At 41.4% G+C, this 20185-nt stretch overlaps 1 protein-coding gene across 3 annotated transcripts in view; it reads right to left on the minus strand.

Moving 5' to 3' along the window:
• Nucleotides 1–431: 431 nt before the first annotated feature.
• LOC137436682 (microtubule cross-linking factor 2) overlaps nucleotides 432–20185 on the minus strand; it is a 71334-nt gene continuing 51580 nt past the window's right edge. For 2 of the 3 annotated variants that reach the window (XM_068130671.2, XM_068130670.2), the window contains 9 exons: nucleotides 19085–19210; nucleotides 18673–18906; nucleotides 7955–8107; nucleotides 7700–7867; nucleotides 7193–7435; nucleotides 4783–5019; nucleotides 4440–4504; nucleotides 2979–4341; nucleotides 432–2491 (listed from right to left, as the gene is read on the minus strand). In XM_068130671.2, coding sequence (XP_067986772.2) covers nucleotides 1553–2491; nucleotides 2979–4341; nucleotides 4440–4504; nucleotides 4783–5019; nucleotides 7193–7435; nucleotides 7700–7867; nucleotides 7955–8107; nucleotides 18673–18906; nucleotides 19085–19210 — 3528 coding nt within the window. In that variant the 3' untranslated portion in view covers nucleotides 432–1552. Of the gene's footprint in view, nucleotides 2777–2978; nucleotides 4342–4439; nucleotides 4505–4782; nucleotides 5020–7192; nucleotides 7436–7699; nucleotides 7868–7954; nucleotides 8108–18672; nucleotides 18907–19084; nucleotides 19211–20185 lie in introns of all 3 variants that reach the window. The other variant, XM_068130672.2, reaches the window with a different exon arrangement.

A 20185-nucleotide genomic window follows, 5' to 3' on the forward strand; every position in this document is an offset into this window, starting at 1 on the left:
TGTCTGTGTTTGGCTGTGAATGTTTTTTTTTCTTGTTTTTTTAAACCGTTGCCAATAAACCTGGCCTGCACATGCAACACACAACATTCCCATATATGGGTTGGATGCACGTTCTGCAGGGTAGGCATTTAGTGCATGTCAGCAAAACACCAGAGGAAGAGGGTTCGGGTGCCAACATTCCCCATAGGGTTTACCTTTGAGCTTTCTTTTATTTTTTCATTATGTTTAAATACTAAAGAGCAAAAGTCTTTGTTGAAAGCACTTCTAGTTTGACCATTTTATTTTTCTGTGGAGAGGTTCATCTGATAACAGGTGTTCATGGCATTATGTCACAAGAATTATTACATTGCACGCACCTTTGTCACACTGTTTCAGCTTTGTATTTGTTTAACCATCAACTTCGGGATAATAAATGCAGAGCATAGATCACATGACAGTGGCTTATTTTATTTATTCACATTTCGTTCACGAACAGATAAATCATACAAATATCACTCTAAACGGTTTTAAACAGTTACGTATATAGGGAAAGGAAAAGGCACAGAGTTACACAAACCTTATACAGCGTTAGAAAGAGGGGCAGCACGATCAGGTGCTAATATTAAAATGTCACAGACACTTAATCTGAAGTGCTAAAAAGCATTACACAAGCGCGGACTATGATAAAAACAAAGCATACTTCACAGTTACAACATGTATTTGAGTGTAAGGCTGAACAATAAGCTCCTATACAGTTGGCAGTCGTCCGATGGTCGAGCATCTCCTGGCACCTGGCCACACGTCTCCTGAAGAGAAACTGAGCAATGTCAATACGAGTCTCCTCCTTAAAGCTACAAAATCGCTGGATAGGTTTTGCTGGACGATACGTCAATTATCATAAAAAGGTTTCTGTAAGCTCGTGTGCAGTAGTTTGCCTAATCTCGTCATGCTAGTTTTCCGAGCCAGAAGATTGAGGTCAAACAGGGCTTACAACCTGAGATTCTTGGATTTTTAGGTCAAATTCAGTGTCAAGACAACTTTTTTTTTTTCCCAACATCCAATCTACATCTAGAAATAAAAAAAAACACCATACGATTGATTGCATTGAATCCGAACTGGTCGTTATTTGTGAGAAACGACTGCAATGGTTTCATTAAATTGGTAAAACACTGACTTGTATATTTTCAATACGCTTCACTCCAAATAAAAAAAAAATTAAAAAGGTTTTGAAAACGCCTTCATTGCATTGAATTTGCATGTTGCTTAGGCTGAAGGCCCAGTTAAAGTGGTAAGAAAGAAAAATTTAACATAAAAGGTTTTATTTTTTTCGATTACCAACCAATATCACATGAAATTTACTTTTGAGTTTAGCCTTGGAAGTATCGGACAAGCAGTTTCCACCGCATTTTGATTTCAATGTCACCATATGCTGTCTAAAACCCACGGGAATAAAAACAACCGATTTCTAAACCATCTGTTGTGAAACATTTTACAGAAAGCAATTGTGTTAAAATTTGAGTCATATCTCGGTTCATTGGAACCACAGTTTGTTTTGCATTCAATGAGCGAGTAATTAAACTTCTTCTTCATCTGGAATGTTTTCTTGAGAATCTGTGTCCGATCCGCTGCTCTCATCTTTTGATTCCGTTGAGCAGGGTTCTGTTTCCGTAACCAAGCTGGTATCCTCATTTTGACTGTATAATTCTTCATTTCCTTCCTCAGCCACATCTCGTTCGCTGTCTTCGTCATCTTGTGCAGAGTTATCGTTCAACTCATTTTCGGCAGATTCAACATCACATTTAGCTTCGACCGTTTCATCTTCATCGAGTTCTGAATCTGAGCATGCACCATTGCTCCCATCATTGTTATTTTGTTGTTCATTATCATTTGATAATTCAAAATTTTCTTCATCATCCAATGTAGGTGAGCATTGAAGTTCTTCTTCTTGTTTAGAGATGTCCACATTTTCAGTGTCATTTTGTAAAGTATCTGGATCGTTCAGATTCTCTAGTGTGTTCTCTTCCAGCGTTACATTATCTGCATCAAGTTCGACAAATTCATCTTTCTGATCTGGCTCTTCTTCCACGAGCATTTCTTTTTCCATGTCATCATTGTCATAATCCAATTCTGAATTTTCTGTAGGTATTTCATCAGAACCTGCATCTTTAATTGTATCAATCACTGCACTCTCCTCTTCAATGTCAGGGGTATCACCATCTGCCAAATGTTTCTCATCTTGCTCCATAATCTTTTGAGAAGCATGTTCTATCTGATCTTGAGAGGTCTCATCTTTGTGTTGATCACCATCAACGCAGTCTTCTGTACCTTTAACATCTGGATTGTCTGAAGTGACCTTTGTTTTACTTGGCTTGTTCGTTAAGCTGGATTTCTGGGCCAATGGTGATGCCCGGCGTGGATTACGAGGAAGGCTGCGACGAAAGCCTGGCTTTGGAGGGCCTCGTGGAAGAGACGATGATTCCCTTGCTGAAGCAGTCAGTTCTCTTGCTGAGACCTGTTTTCAGAAACACTTGCTTGTAAAATGCTCACACCTTGAAGAGCAGTGCATCGCATCTTGTGGCCCGATAGATGCATTTCTTGTAGCGTCTTTCAAAGAAACAATGATCTGTAATCTATAGATGCAAGCAAGCCAGGGGAAATGTCTGGGAAAGAGCATCAAGCAAGGTTGCCGAGAGAAAGATACTTATGGTTTAGCATTCCCTTTCCAGCAAGGCAGAAAGAAGACCTTTCAGCAGCATGCTATAGGTGCTCCGACTGGCTGTTAGTATAGCAGTTTTTTCTGTACACAAAGGAAGATTGAGAACATACTTTCAATGCAGGTTTGCCTCAACTGCATAAAAGTATGCTGCGGTGGGTTTAGGTTACAGAGTTATGACACGTGCATTGAAACAGAAAAACATGCATCATGCGGTTTCATGTGTGCATGCAAATAGAAAGGTAACTTGTAACTTGTAAAAATATGCATCAAAACTTGCACTTACCAATTGACTTTCTGAAGAAGCTATGGATGACTTCATCGCCTTTCCGATCTCACACGGGCTGCTGCTTGAGGCATTGTTTTTTTCGGCAGGATTTGAGGCTTGGTATGGCTCCTGACCCTTTGATCCCAATGATGCAGTGCCAATAGGTTTGGCCACTGGCAAACCCAGGTTGTTTCCTTGACTGTTTCCTGAGCTGGCAGACCTCTCCTGCACATTCTTGAGGATTTCCTGGATGACGCCATCGTTTGAGCGGGCTGGCTCTGTGGAGCGAGGTCGAGATGTCATGCTCTTGGCTGTCCGACGAGATTCGGCTTGGGCTTCCGTAGAGTGGTCCACAAATGTGAAAAGGCTAGAAAGACCACTGTTTGATGTAGTGTGCACTGGGCTATCTCTCGTTGTTGTGGATCGAGCCCAGGCTGACTCACTGAGGCCTTTCCATGACTCAGTTCTCATACATGGCAAATCTTTTCCCGGCCGAGTCATGTCATTCCTTCCCGATATATTCCTTTGAAATCGTGGAGATCCAAGCCTTGATGAGCAGTTGCGATCAAAGCGGCTCTGCATCTTCTCCAAAGCGACATTCCTGCAACGAGCGACAGAACGTGTTGACGAGCTGCCAATTTCAGGGCTTATATGCTGCTGGAAAAAGGTCTTGTTGGATGGGCAGCGCATACAGTCTGTCTGCAAACCTATGTGTACCATTCTGCGTACCGTTTGTGTGCCAGTGCTAGTTGTCAGATGTGTTTGGCATCCTATGTCACGGCTCACCCTCTCGACTGGATTAGTGTGCAAAGAATTTGCAGCTTCCTTCATGTCATCACTCAAGTTACCAGACAGTTCTGGTTCAGTCGATGAAGGTGACTGGGCATCTGGTATAATCCCACTTTCTGAAGACTCACAACGGTGTCCCGACAGGCCTGGGGGCCATCCTGTTTCAGATCCATTTGCCGTCTCGAATGAAAACCCTGAATTGGTCTCATTATCCAGATTGATGATGTACCGGTGATCGGTAATTCCTTCATCTGCTAATGATCTCATTGCATCCATATGTTGTGTGGGATTTGATGTTACGTCCATACCCAGTTCTGCATGAGAAGCAAGATACCAAGAACTGGATCCTGCTTCACTGCCAAGGAGGCTTTCCTCACTGCTGGAATGACCAGAGCACCGCACACGGCTGCTGCCTCTACTGTTTATTGCTGTGCAGCTGTCGGAGTATGGTAAACAAGGAAGGAAGGGCAAAGAAAAGGAATCCCTCCTGTTGATAGGGGATTCACTTTCTACTGGAGATGTCTTGTTCGAAGAGTCTGGTGAACTTTCCATCAGGGCATCAAACTCCGAGATGGAAGAAATTGATTTGGACCTGTCAGAGGAGATCAAGACAGTAATATAATAATTATACTTTCATAAAAATTTGCTTCAAGATCTGAGTGAACAATGTTTGTGGAATTTGTAACTCACCTTCGGAGGCTGTTTCTATCCTCGGAGTCATCCACCCCTTGCCGGTTGCATTCTTCTTGTTGGGCCTGTCATTTGGAAGTTTGCATTATTTATTAAAGCAAATTCAATCGTTTAAACCTAAAGGAATATTTACATGAAAGCAAGGTCACATATGGAGACTAAATTGAAGTGATTGTACATGTATCCATAATCAGAAAATATTTGAATAATTTTTATTTCTCCCATACTGTGGTTTCCTATATAAGTTGCAACAGCAGAGACAAGTTCAATACTAGGCTGTATGTTTGTATGTTAAGCTGTAATAATGGCTGTAGTTGCATTATTTATTTCTGCAGGTTATCACCTGATTGTGGTACTCCTGGAGATGTTTTACCCTTTGCAGCTTTTCTCTTGTGGGACCAGAATCAAGGATCAGGGCGTCCAGTACCAGGGAGTGGAAAGCAGGTGGGTGACTACTCTTCTGTAAAATCGACTCGAATGTGCTCTGTGTTCCAGCACCGAACCTCTCCCGATCTTTGGGCTGGTCAACATTTGGTCCTCCTTGAAACATTGCAGATGGAGTCATTCTTTCCTTCTGTAGCTGTTTAACAAAGGCACACATTGTGTAGAGGAAAGCTTTGAAGTCAACGTTGTTTAACTGCAAGGTCATAACGTTTGCCGCACTATTGGGATGGTCGTCACATCCATGATACCATAACACTTGAATTATGTAGTCCTTCAGTGGTGCAGCTACCTTCCTAACATCTTTTTCTGTGCATGAAGCATCTGTGTTAGAAAATCATCTTTATCATGTGGTCATCTGCTTAACATAGTTCGTGAGCAAGCTGCCATTTAATGTCCATAGGAATTTAGTGCTATAGCCCAGTATCGGCGACCTGCACCATTATCTCAGATTGTACAATTATCGTTGTTATAGAAACATTCACCAACTTACAATGAAATAGGTGTCTTTGTTTTTTTTTTGAAGTCTGCTTATGGAAACGACACATTACATCTTTGTTTTACCCTTAACTTATGTTGTGAGATTTTATTCTGGCCCACATCCACCTTAACAACTTCAGTATTGATACATGGTCTCAGCACAAAGTACTTTTGTGATTGTGTTTGATCTGCATAAATAGTCTGTGGTGTAATGGTTCGAGCGTCCGCTCCAAGTCTGAGAAGTCGGTCGTTCAAACCCTGGCCCAGTCATACCAAAGACTTTTAAAATGGTACGTGCTACTTCCTTGATTGGCGTTAAGCATTTCAAAAGGATGGACAAAGCATGGACAATCCCCATAGGCTAGCATCCATGGGGAAAAGGAAATTCTTCCTTCGGAAATGCCCCACTGAGTGCTGTGAGAAAGGCGGCGCCATTGTTGTGGCGTGGCTGGTACCCAGAATGCCCTGGGAGGTAACGGCACTTCCCCAAAGTTCAGTGGCTGTGTTTGTCTCATCTAACAGTTCTGTGTTGCGTCACATGTAATTGTCTGTATGTTCATATGTGTGAGATGTGTGTGTGCAGCAACTCCATTACAAGCCTTAGATCCTGAAATAAAAAATAAATAAACAAGTCCAGGCTGGAAGAACCATGGTTCTTGCGATAATGAAAGCAGACACCTTTGTAAAGGGCTGGATTTTGGTACTTGGTCAAGCAAATCAGAGAGGGCATTCTACATGGTAGGTACATTTGGGGAGTGATGTTTGGGAGTGGAAAGGGAGGGAGGGGTGGTGGTTTGGTTGAGCTGGTGCCCCCTCAGGGTATACAACAATTGAGGAGGCAAAAATGACATTTTAATCGGCACAAAAATTCCGTTTTATTCTATTAATAATAAATTGAGATGCCAACAAAATGAATACGGGAGATATGAGGAGTTTAAAATCCAACTTTGGACTTTTTCCCAGATGAATTGCCACCAGAGTGGATACAAAGACCTACCCCGTTAAAGCTTACAAAGATGTGGATCTAAAATGTGATAATAGAAATGCCATTTCATCTGGAGCATTCATCAGCATCAGCGTCATCGTCATCGCCATCATGTACCACACCTCATGCAGAGCATTGGTTTTGCTGAAACAGAGACCACTCCGACTCAGTAAGTTAGGGCAGGAATTTGTAAATTGTTCATGGAGCTGGTGATAGCTCGCCTACTCTTCACAAAAGACACAGTGGGATCTTTAACGTCCACTGACTAATGTTAGTAGACAGGATGCCCAGTTTAACGTCCCTCCGAAGAACAGCACACACACATTGATGAATCACCGTGTCTGTGAAATGAAATGTTTATAGCTAGGTCGGGATTCAAACCCAGGTCGGGATTCGAAACCAGATCGGGATTCGAACCCAGGCAAGACAGCTTAGAGGCGAGCAACAGACAGACTAGACAGCAAGTCGTGAACCAAGCATAATTCTCAGAGGTTCGGAAGAAAAAGCTGAAATTATCACATTGGAGAACTATTGAAAGAACGTTTAAATGGAAATAAGAATTAAAATAGCAAAGTGTTATGAAGCTCTAATTGGGGAGTGGCTCATAACAACTACATTACTCACCACACCTTTGGATTTGTGAATTTAATTGGACATAGTCTCAGCGCAAATCAGCAAACTAGAGCTCAGTATAAAATGCATGCCAATGAATAATGATAAAAAACATTGTGTGCCATTTACTGTCCTTCTGTTTGCCGGGCACAACATAGAAAGCTTGAAATTAAAATCTTCCTCCGTACATTATGGGAGGAGTACGAAGGAGACCCCCGAGATTCCATGCACTAACCTGCTGCACTTTGTGTCGCATGAGCCGAAGTTGTTGTTCCCAGTCACGGCGTTCGTGCTCAAAGCGCTCCAGAAGTTCAGCTCGCTCACGTGCCCACGACCGCTCCCCGGCATCGAGCCGGCGCCACAACTCCACGCACCGGGCCTGTAGCTCTGCGAGTAGGCCTTGCTGCTCTTCACGTTCAGCCCGCAAAGCCGACATGAGCTCTGCTTGCAGTGGGCCTTGTCCTGATGCATCTTCCAGCTGGTGGAACAAGACTAGGTCACCCTCCCAAAAGTGTTCAATATAAAATCCCCGTTAATCAAATTTGGGATAAAAAAAAAACTTGATTTGTAATCCCAGTAAATTTTCACTGCATTCGCAAAATTTGCTGATCGTCACTTATGAAGTCTGCATGTTTGACTTCTTTGAAAGATTTAGAGTCACGACACCATCAACGGTTGAGAAATGAATGAATATTTTGATCATTCACTGCAGCTGTTGATAGAAACGGAATGAATGTCTCACTTGTGCCATGAGAAACTTGAGTTCGGCACGCTCCACCTGCCAGGCTGCCTTTTCAGTAGCATACTGCTGCTGCACCTCACGGCAACCCTTCCTTTCCTCAGCCAATTCCACTTCAAGTTCCTCGACAACAGCCCTTAGGTCCAGGAGCAATCTGCGACCATCTCCGGCCTGCCAGGAACACATTTCAGGTTCTTTCTCACTGTCGAATTATTTCTCACCTCATTGTTTGGGATATTTGTCAGGAATTCTACTCACCTGGTCCCATTTTGTGAGAGTTTCCATCACAGACATCTCCTCTTTCTTGTCACCAAAACTTTCGAAGAGAGACTGGATACCGCTGTCCTCTGTGGATTCCGATTGTGTGGAAGCTACGGATATATCTTCCATCAGGTCAGATGATTCATCCAACTTAGGGAGAGGAGCGGGTTTTGATGGAGGAAAGATACAATACCTTAATACTCAGATGTTACCATGTGGTATATCAGGAATATTTAAACTTTTGTCAAATTGTTGTCAAAAACACAGTTTTCTAACCATGGTCTATATCCTTTGGGACAAATGGTGGAAATAATACCTTGAAGGTCAACATGCTGTGCTTTACCATTACTGTCGATCTACAAAAGTTTTTTTTTTTTCTTCCAAAAACTACCAAGGAAACTGCCTGGCTTATATAGAAACAAGAAATCTGGATGAGAATGATAACAATTAAAGGCACTGTCTTTAAAAAACAATTAAAATTGTGAAATTGCTGAAAAAGGAGCCGTGCATGCGCCCATATGTGCGTGCGAGTTCCACCCATTGGTTGGATAGTTCACCTGACCACTCCCACAATTTCTATACTCCCGTCACTATATTCCTATACTCCGTATAGGTTTGAGGTTTCATGGGCCTCTCTTGTAAGGCTCGTGCTTTCTGACTCTTTCACAGCTTTATCTCAACTAAAATTCAATATCGAAGTTCATTTTTCATCGTGGCTAAGAAGGTTTAAGGCAAAGAGTTTAAGATGTTTGTAAAAAAAAACTGGGGAAAATCGTATGGATATTGATGTTTTAAAAGGCAAAACACACTTTAATAGCCGTTTCTGGTCCGGCTCGGGGAGGAGGAGAGGAAAGAGGGGAAGAGGATAGATTGGTGGGGTGGGGGGGGGGGGGGGAGGGAGTGAGGTGAGAGGAGAGGGGAGAGGAAAGGGGAGACAGAGTGAGAGGAGCGAGGGGGGGACAGAGTTGTTGTTTCGTATTCAGCCTGTGGCTGCTGGTTGCATCATTTTCTGAAAGCGTGGCTGTGCCGCTACCACTGATCTCTATAATAACTGGATGGGCGGAGACGCCTCATTGGATGATGCAAAACCGCCGCCATCTTGGAACCCCCAAAAAGAGCGATGCCTTGTATTAACTATACGATGACCGTCACCAAACACTGCACGCAAATGACAATAACTATTATTATAATAAACATAAAAGATATATAATATGATGTTTTATATAGCGCTTGAATCATACTTGAATATCAAAACGGTTTGGAAGGATAAATTTTAGGCTTTTAGTGAGAACTGTCCAACTCACTTTGCGGATGTTCATTAGCAACGCATTCAAATACGTGTTTCATAACAGAACCAGTGCTATATTAAAACATAAATTGCACCTACTTCATATGGTGTATATAGTGTATAATAGTTATGGTTACTATAGGTTGTTTGTTCTTGCCAACTCCAGGTTATCCTCATTAATAATTGTCTAAGTTTCAGTTAAATGAGGAGGTGCATTTTGGTTTCTATTCAGCGTCAGATATCTGAAAATTTATCATAATGATGTATACATGGATTGAGAAGATGTTGTTATTCAGTGTATCCGAAGTGAATTACAAGGTTAAGTTCAGCTTAAAACGCCATTCAAACAAGCATTTTAACATACTTTTGAACAATCTTGGAAAATGCAGCAACAAAACTTAATTATTATTTATAACAAATTTATTGTATGATTTATTGTGCAAAAGAATTTGTCTTGTAGATATAGTACCAATACATCAAGAGCGAGATTCCAACAATTACAAAATGAAACAAAGTAATTACAAAACACATGTATAGGAATTATTAATAAATTTGGCAAGATGCAACTTTCACTGAAACAATAATAACAAACCCAAATATTTGTGCAAATAAAAATTACATGTGCAAAAATGATGTCACGATATTAACTAGGTAAGTAATAACAAACATATACAACATCCATGTCACATTTGACAGTATATAAACAGGACTTGTGGACATTAATGTTCCACAAAATACTGAAGTTCACAATGATGAACACTACATGGACGCAAACCACTGATCTCTATAGTTATTATAGAGATCAGTGCACAAAACACACAACTAGATTCAATTCACTGATGCTTGAACAGCACTAATCTTGACATTTGCTTTCGCACTTTATCACCAGTAATAATTTCTGTGTGTTCTTTTCCCATGTGGAAAAGCTTTATTTTGCTGTAGCAGGATGAAGCCATGGTCACCAGCTTGTGGATGTGGTTGTCTTCCACTGCTGTATCGAACTGGTGCGAATGGAGATCAGGAAAAAGATTCATTGCAGATGAGTTTTTTAGTACACTCCTTGCCACTGCGGAACAGATTCCTTGACCTTGTGGAAGTTTTCCATCCGATATTTTCATCATACGTTGAAAACATTTCTCAGTTTCCATGCATACGGAGACGATGCTTGAGGATGCCTTCTCCAGGCCTCCACGGTCCTTCATGGCCACAAACTGGTGGCTCTCTCCATTGATAGCACCCAATGCTTTCGTGCACTGCATGCAACTTGTTCTTTTCCGCATCATGCGCACCACAAAACCAGCAATGTAGTTGACAGCAGCTTCTTTGTACTCTGACACCTCCTCAAAATTCGGTGTATCTGCATAATCATGTTCATCTGCAGTGGGATCTCTGATGAGCAGGTCATATTTTCTTGCCACGTTAACTGTGGATTGCGATACGTTGTCAATGTGGAGAACATCAGTTCTGTCCAAGATTGCACAATTTCCTGTTCCGTTCTTGACTGCATGTCGGACCAGAAGGTGCTTATACGCCGCCTTGAACTGTCTCGCTGTGGGATTGTTGTTGAAGCCACCTCGTGCCCGTACAGCTGCAAAGAATAGTTCGATGTGATCCTGACTGAATTTGTATGTCAGGAGATATGTCAGAGGGGCATTTGGTGAATCAACAAGTTCAGAGAACAAGTTGATTGTGCTCTCCATGCTAACAATAAAACCAATGAACCCTGTCTTCCGAGGACCGAGATGCATCGGAGAGCCTGATCTATCTTTCAGACTGAGGAGGAATTTTTTGGCTCCTTCCATTATTTTCCACCATCTGTCTTTGTTGGTTTTCCTCATAGGTGCTTTGAAGCCTTTCCCAAGGGGATTTCTGCTGTTCAACACATCAAAGGCACTGTCGATGTGCCTGATAAATTCCACTGTCGCTTCACATCCCTTGAACTGTGGCAGTTGGAGACCCTCATTGCAGTATTGCAATGCATCAGCAACACTGGCACTGAAAACTTGCGCAGCGAGATTTACCTTCATCTTCTGCTTCTTCCACTGTATGTGAGCACTCCTCAGTTTATTTCCAAGACGAAGTCCTTCGGATTTTTGGAGAGCGTTCAACTCTTCAATGTACTGCCACCTTACAGTCCTGCAATCACTGGTCTGGAAAAGTCCACCGTCTGCCAATGCATTCCGCAACAGCTTCAACATGTGGCAGGCATCCAGAATCACATGCACTCTTTGGGTTGGATCAGCTGGATGGGCAAAAGATGGATCCAATGCAGTGACATCGATTTTTGCACCCAAACAACGCATCATGGCCAGGTGACAAGAAGGTCCATCACATGTAAGCGAGACGGCTCGAACACCTGCCTCATGTAGACGGTGAAAGCATTCCGTGACAACATTAGCGCGGTGCTCGCCATTCATGGCAACTATGAGGAAATATCCCAAGGGTATTTTCCAAGATTCATTCACCGATATGGCCATGAACACCAGAGCATCTCTTGCCACCGGTGTAGAATCATCAAATTTCCCACTACCGATGTCGACATATCCATGGTATCTTCCATTGGCGAATTCAACATGCTTGCGAATTGCAATCTCATCAAACATGATGGCACACACAACCTCCTTCCCTTGGCTTGCGTAGTCTTTGGCGCGCATTTGTAGGGCATTAAATGCAGCCTTGGTGAAACCTGGATCTCCTTCGATGCCCTTGTACCATGACCTAATTTGACGTGGATGTGGCAAGGCCAAATCAAAAGACTCTCTCACATAGTCATATGCTTTACTGGAGTAAAACTGAAGAGTCATAGCAAATGATCTTAGTTCCTCTGGATAGGATGCAGATTTATTCGTATTGCTCAGAATTCTCTTCATGACTTCTTTTGGAATACCACTGAATGTTGTCTCCAACATTTCCGCACAATTTGTGGTGATCAAGTTCTTATCACGCAAAGATGTCACAACCACACTCATATCATTCACTTTTTGCAACAAACGCCTTGTTTTCTGCTTTTCAAGTTTTAGTTTCTTATTGCAACTTTGCAGCTGAGCACTGGCGTCATCCAATTTGTGTTTCAATTTTCTTGGAGATGCCATCGTGGCATAGGAGTGGTCTTGGTGGCACATGGACTCAGATGTTGGATCAGGTTGAGTGGACTCTGTGCTGGAGCCTGGTTCAGTGGTGCAGTCGTTCCTGACTTTGGTTTGTCTGCGAGTTGTAGCTTTCTGGAAATTAAATATTAAAAATAATTATATTCCAGTATATATATTATATTCCAGTATATATAATTATATTCCAGACCAGGGATAAACCCATGCGATTAAATATTTCCTGCTCTAATATGTGCCTCTGTACGCTGATACATTGAGATCACTGTCAACGAGTCATTCCACAAATGAATAAACAGTCAACAATTACATTTTAGTGCATAAATTATACAATTGCTGGTCAACTTAGTCCTAGCGAACTAGCAGACCCGGGCAATGTCACTGTGCAGGTTAATATTTCATCAATGACAATTCACAATATGCGGTCCGCTAGGGCTACGTGAGCCTGACGACAAGGCCCGACAGACATTGAAAATCAAAGTCATGAAGAAAAAATTTAAAACTTACTGATGGAAAGTCACTCCTTTCTCTCTTTTGTTGCGCTCATCGCGGTTTGTACAACCAAACGAAACGCAAGCAGGCATCCTGTCGCTTGTCACAATAAAATTCTTAAAAGAGTTGATTTGCAATCCAAAATTACTATAAATATCTAGCTTTTATGGCAGCATTCACCAGGTCAGCAAGCACGCAACAAGTCGAATGAACGATTGTTTTGGGGGTGTCAAGATGGCGCCAGGTCACTTCCTGTTGCCTCAACGAGAATAGGCCAATCACCATTAGTCCACCCATCCAGTTATTATAGAGATCAGTGGCCGCTACAGAAGGAAGATCAAAAGTCTAGTTGGCTTCACTAGAGGGCTAAAGAAAACTTACCAAAATAGATTGCCTCTAAAACCTCCAATAAAGTAAAATGTGTATGAAGCGAGATGCGTGCGCACATTTACAGCAAAGTGATGCATCATGTAATTTGTAAAAGGTGAAGATTCACAGGCAGATTTTGCCATGCCAAAGTTTAAAAAGAGATCACTTCCTGTGTGTACTACAGTACTTTATTCAGATGTATAATACTGTGCTATACATCTCCAAAAGCCATATTTGATACTTTTTCTGTACGAATTGCTTTCTGCTTTGTCCATCGACCACACATCAGAAGTGAGATTAACAGCGCATTTTTTGGCCTCAAAACAGCACTAAAATAACGAAATATATTGTTGCCTGTAAATGTAACAACTCCAATAAATTAGGATGTGAGTGTTTGATCGATTGTCTTATTGACTGCGTGGACAATCATCAATATTTGTTGCCCTGATAAATATGTAATGCATGTTATTCAATTCATGTGCCTCATTATATGATGAATATGAAGGAAAAAGGAATGTGATTAACTGGCGGTGATGTTTTTTAATATGTTATGTTTGTTTATTTTTGTGTGCATTTACTCACAGCCAAAATGTAACTGGCCATGGGTGTGTGTGTGTGTGTGTGTGTGTGTGTGTGTGTGTGTGTGTGTGTTTATTGTGTGTGTATGTGTATGTGTATATTGTGTGTATGTGTATATTGTGTGTATGTGTATATTGTGTGTGCATGTGCATATTGTGTGGGTGTGTGTGTGTGTGTGTGTGTGTGTGTTTGTATGTGTATGTGTGGGTATGTATGTATGGGTGTGTGTGTGTGTGTGTGTGTGTGTGTGTGCTTGTGTTAGGGGGGATTAACGCAATCACCACATTGGTAATGTGCTAGTTAGTATATAAATGACATCCTTTTGTTGATGTGAGTCATTGAATGTTTAATGTCACGCTGTGAACATGTTACAGTTCCCAGGTTACATTCATAATACCTATTCAAATGATTTAAATTTCAAATACAATTCTCATTCATGAGTGATATCACAAAGAGCCACATGGGTGTGATTATATTACATGATTCGTTTTTGTTTGCATTGTTATTTTTTATAAATGCCAAAAACATTTTGGAGAAGAAGAATCCTGTATATCTGCATGGGAATAGATGCTTTAGATCTGTACGGGTATACTATTTTGAATAACTGGGAGGTGAGTCAAACTGAAATGAAAATGAAAGGCAGAACAATTGGTGGAACAGATCTGAATAACCTTCACGCTGCTGATGAGCATGAACTTTGTTAAATGTAAGAGCAAACAGTTTGATCTGAGAATGAAACCCCAAAACAATGGTCATATACTATAAATTGATGAGTTGTGTGTGTGTGTGTGACCCACTCATCCCCCTCCTCCCCACCCCCCCGTGGGTGTGTATGTGTGTCATACTTTTTGTGTCTATTTATTACGTATGTCTATTAATTAATTACGTACTAATGAAATGTACCTTTTAACTCTTTAGACTGTTGAGACCCCTTTGACCTTTGAGGACCCGTTAAGACCCCCTAAGATCCTTAAGACCCAAAAGACCCAGAGGACCCAAACACCCAGGGGACACAAAATACCTCGAAGACCCAAAGTCCCCAAGGACTCATAGGATACAAAAGTTCCTGAGGACCCAGATGATCCAAAAGATCCAGAAGACCAAAAAGTCCAAAAAGTTCCCCAGGACCCAAAATACCCAGGTGACCCAAAAGACACCGAAGACCCAAAAGATGAGATTACACGAGCCTCGATCTTGCATACAAAAAAAGAAAAAGAAAAAAAAGACCCCTGAGTCTGGCAGGCAGGTATGCTACAAGGCAGTGAAGACCAATGAAAATTTGGTACAATGCGCCCACTCGTTAATATAAATGATGCTGTACAATACATGACACATATCACTGGTGCACATTTCACTCCTTTGTTGCCTCCTCCTCACCTTTGATATATTTAAAGTTTGGAAATCTCAAAATTCTGAGTTTATTCCTGCTCGTATGCTGGGACTGTTGTGAACGAGAAAGCTGGGCATGATGTGGATAAGCATTGTTTTCTCAGGTTTCCTCTGCATTTCATTTCATTTCATCTTGGAAAACACCTTCAAATTTTCCCCTCTATATCTCCGAAATGTCTCAATAGAAAAAATTGAGTCATGGCTCATTTTGAAGAACTCTGCAATAGGATCAAAAAACATGTTTATTTAGGATATTAAAAGTGCTAACGTTACGAAGTTAGAATTCGACAAATAGACCCCTTAATGCCACGAATATGATTTTTTTTACATGACCTTAGTGAAAAAAAATTGAGAATGCAAAAAAATTGATGTCATATCTCACTTGGTTCGGCCGCCATATTGTTTTTCGTGAAAAACAATAAAACCCCTTTTTCTTCGCAGCAGCTGAACAGATCGAGCCCAAACTTTGCCTGCACAATCGCATGCCCATGACGAACAAAATGTTCCCACATGATGACGTCGTACGTCGCATCGTTTAGGACTTATGAAGTTTTTAAGCATATATTTTAAATCCTATCTCCTCCCTCATTTTTGAAGATATCGACTGGAAAAATTACACAAACGTTCCCCATGTGGGGAGGTTAAAATATTACTTGAGAAGTTTCAATAAGTCACATGGTTTGGCCGCAATAAATAATTAAACGGAAATATTAAAAAGGTTCTATCTCTTGAACTGCTGCATTGATTGCCTTGAAATTTAAATGTACTGTAGCTCTTATCAAGGTGAATAAGTGTTGACAATTTCAACATTATTGGTTGTACGGTCTGGAAGTTAGAGGTCATTGTTGTTGAAAGAAGAAGAAACGCAACACTTTCTTTCTCTTCAGGCCAGGTAACTGATTTGTTTCCTGCATCGTAGCTTCGCATACCCTTTGTGATTTTGAAAGACAAGAACACAAGGAGATGAATAAGGTAAGTTGGAAGTTTGTGGGATTTGTAGATTTTAGGTTATCGTTGAATAAAGAAATCACGCCTTTGTTGAGAGCCGTGCTTTAATTTTCACTTGGTGCGATTCATGCAGGCTGGCCGTACGGGCTTGTTTCAGCTCTGATTTGAATTCGGTTTTCGGATTTGGTTGTGGCTCGGGGGTGTTAACACCTGACCACCACACACCCAGTGCAAATTGGATAAATTTAGACCGAGTTACCGGTACTACAGGCGCGAGTGGGTCTTTGTTTTAATTTTCACTTGGTGCGATTCGTGGCAGGCTGGCCGTACAGGCTTGTTTCGACTCGGATTTGAATTAGGTTTTCGGATTTGGTAGTGGCTTTGGGATGTTAACATCTGACCACAACAAACCATGTGCAAATCGGATAAACTTTGACCGAATTACCTCAGGTGGTGAGTGGGTAATTATTTAATTTTTCACTTGGCGTGATTCATATAGCCTGGCCATACGTGCTTGTCTTAACCCTGATTTGAATTATATTTTCACTTTTCACAGAATGTTGGGGGCGGTGCAGCCGCTGATAACTTTTAATTGGTCAAAATTGGTTGACGTTAAGTTAAGTTAAGACGTTAAGTTGGTGGACGTTAAACTGGGTGTCCCTTCTGTCAGTATTAACTGTGACATCTGATCATGTATTATGTTTGATATTTTGGGTCAATATTCACGGATCGTCCCTTGGGAAATTTGAGAAACATCATTGGTCTTTCATGTCACGTGGGTAGGTGTTTTGATCACGTGGACGATGACGTTTGAGCCCATTGAGTTGGATTTGCATAGGCGGGGAAGACACTTTTTTTTGTGCTCTTGCTTATCTTTGCAAATCCGATTGAATACCTGTTTCACGTTTACGTGGGAATTTCCCCAAGAGGCGCGTTTTTGAGTATCAGGTATGCATATATATATATCTTTTTTTTCTTGTTTGTTAGGTGTTGTTTTCATCAAGTTTAGTTTGAGTACAAAGCGGACACAGATGGAATTTCCATTTTGAGATGCTTTATAGTTCTAGAATTAAATTAGTGCAAAGCAATTTCATGCAAAGCTAGACACATGCAAAAATTGTACTTGATATTTTAATTTTTTCCCCATTACATGGATTTGCACAGCAAAACAAAATTAGTGCAATCGTCGTGGTACTTTCACCCCTGAGATCAAAAGGTTTGACCACACCAATTGTAACTCCCCTTTTTCTCCCCCCCCCCCCCCCCCCCCACCCCTCTCTACCTCCCTCCAGCTTGGGCAGCAGCGCATTCCATTTATCCCGAGCATGGTGATGTCACTGTATATTTTATTTTCATCTCTTGTCTGTTATGTATAATATTTTCATATACTTATATATAATATATAAGGTAATATTTTCATCAGATTACGACTAAAATGTTTAAATTGATGATAAACTAGATGGTATTCATAGAATACTTACACCGTGCAGTAAATTTGGTGCGAGCTCAAACTGATCGGACTAAGCGTTTTATTTGTCGAATTATGTCATAATTTAGGCACAAATGACGTCATCGTTAACGACACTTATTCCCCATGCAGAATTATTTACAATGAGTCACGTTTCAATTTTTTTCCGAGAGCAGTTTCGGAGATCTCGAGGTGCAACATTTTTCAAAGATGGCGTCCATACCATGTGAGCGATGACGTCATAATTATTACTAAAAAAAATGATACAGGAGGAGGCGCTCCTCTGGTGCAAAAATTCGTGTCATTCGGACCAACATTTGCCGAGAAATGAATTTTGAAAATGCAGACACGTACGTACATATGCCACACGTACACACGCACACGATCGCTTAACCTCGTTTTTCGCTTTGCGAGCCCAGGTTAATAAAAAGTACGAGTTCCTTTCCAAGGAACTTTGATGCAGAATAAGACCATTAGGCCCATTAAAGTCTGCACTAGTATTGCCAATTTATGGTTGTTTGTCCTTGCTCTATCCTTTCAAATGCTGAGTGTCAAACAAGGAAGCAGAACATACCATTTTTTAAGTCTGTGTTATAACTTTCTTGGTTGTTTGAACCACCAACCTCCCAGACTCAGAGCAGATGCTCCAACCATTACACCACCAAGTGTGGTGTTTTAGGTGTTTGAAAACTTAACCAACCCATCCGATCTCCTCTAATCTTCACTGAAAATAAGAAGCACCTGGAAATCCCAAAATACCACAATCGAATGGGGGATTGTCATTGAAACAGGTGACCTTACCTCACTCCCTCACAACATTTTCTAGTTGTCGAGTTTGGTCTGCGCATCTGTATTTTAATTCTGCATAATGGCGGTCCCCCGCTCCAGCAGGGAAAATGGCCTTAAAATGCCTGGTTGTTGTTGTTGTTGTTGTTGTTGTTGTTGTTGTTGTATAATGGCAGTGCTCTTGCAGTGAAGAAGAAACGGTCGCAGACGTCAGGGTAGTGAAGTTATGATTACATAAGTTAGCACAGATGAAAAATTTTAAAGGGTAATAAACACTAATTCTGCTTCATACCTCCATGAAGCCATTGGTGTCAGATGAGCCCTTACGACGACTGAGCCGCCAGTTAGCCAGGGCACCACGCAAGCGTGCGTAGACCAGCGCGAGGCTGTGTCTCAGCTGGCGCAGGTCTCGTGCTAGGCCCCGCCGTTCCTGAGCATGTTCGCGGCGCTCCAGTTTCTGCTGCAAACCGAGGCTTTGCAGCTCAAAATCACGGCGTAGGGCCAGCTTTCGCTGCTCCATCCGTAGCTAAATTCGGTAGAAGCACAAGGATTTCCTAATAGTTTAGTCTGCTGAAAACCTTTTGTGATGCTTCAGATAGAAAAAGGGTTTTCTTCAATTGGTAATCATTGATTGAATGTTTGTCAAGAAATGGGGGCGAATACTTGGCAAAAAGACAATAGATACAATGGGAAGACCGAAGTACCTGTGCAATGTGCTTTTCATATCGTTGAGCGTCCTCTGCCCTTTGCTCATGTTCCTGGTTTAGTTGGCTTTGCAGCTGTATAATGGTCGAGTTTGCCTCAGACAACACCTGTTGTGACTCCTTGAGCTTTGGGGTAAGGGCAGGAGAGCATTATGATTGCACCGGAACTCAAGCATTGCCGGTCTCAATCATGTCCAATTACGGTATGCAGCATACCCATTCAAAGTGGAATCATTTTGAAGTGAGAGGAGCTGCATTCACAATATCCAGTTCAATTTTTTTTTTTAAATATCAAGCCGGGGGTGGACGGAGGTTATGTTTTCACCCCTGTCTGTCTGTTTGTCCATCTGTGAGCAGGATACCCAAGAGGTTATGGATGGATTCGGACCAAATTTTGGTGGACAGGTTGGGTGTGCCACGGACGAATTGATTCGATTTTGGTAAATGCTAGAGTTTTCTCAGTGATTCTTCACAATTGAGTGATCGGGCCAAAAACGATATATAGCATGTTATTTGAAAAAGTTGCGGATGAGTTATGACAAAACTTGGTGAATTTTTTTGTTTTAATGAGAAAGACTATCCGATCGTTATTTAAATTTTCACTCCACATCCTTATCTGAAAAATCGCAACATTACAGAGCAAATGTAGTTTCGATGAGTTTCCCAGGAATTTCTGAGGAAGCTGTTTCGTGTCACTTGCGTGTTTGTGGGTCCATGATTGGCTAGGATTGGCTAGGTGATGTCACATGATATTGAACAATTGTGGACAAGACTCAGCACCTTCTATAGATATTTCTGGGTAATTCCCTAGAATTGTAATATTGTTAAAGGTGATTTCGTTTTCACATTATTTTAGTACAACGATGTGAAGTGAAAGACGTGATAATGATCATATCTAGGCATGCTCTTTCCTTTAAAACCTTTAAAAAAATGTTATTTTGTACGTAAAGAGTAATTCATCCAAATTAAGTCTTCACCTTCGTATGGCGCTCGTCGAGGCAAATCTTTCAAAGAGACCCAGAATTGGCAATATTATAATGAGGTATTGGTAGAATATAAACTGAGCTTTTGCTTTGCACATTGCCATGAGTGCTCGAACAT

The sequence above is a fragment of the Myxine glutinosa genome, chromosome 11 (genome assembly GCF_964187855.1).
Source record: "Myxine glutinosa chromosome 11, kmMyxGlut1.1, whole genome shotgun sequence".
Lineage (NCBI taxonomy): Eukaryota > Metazoa > Chordata > Myxini > Myxiniformes > Myxinidae > Myxine > Myxine glutinosa.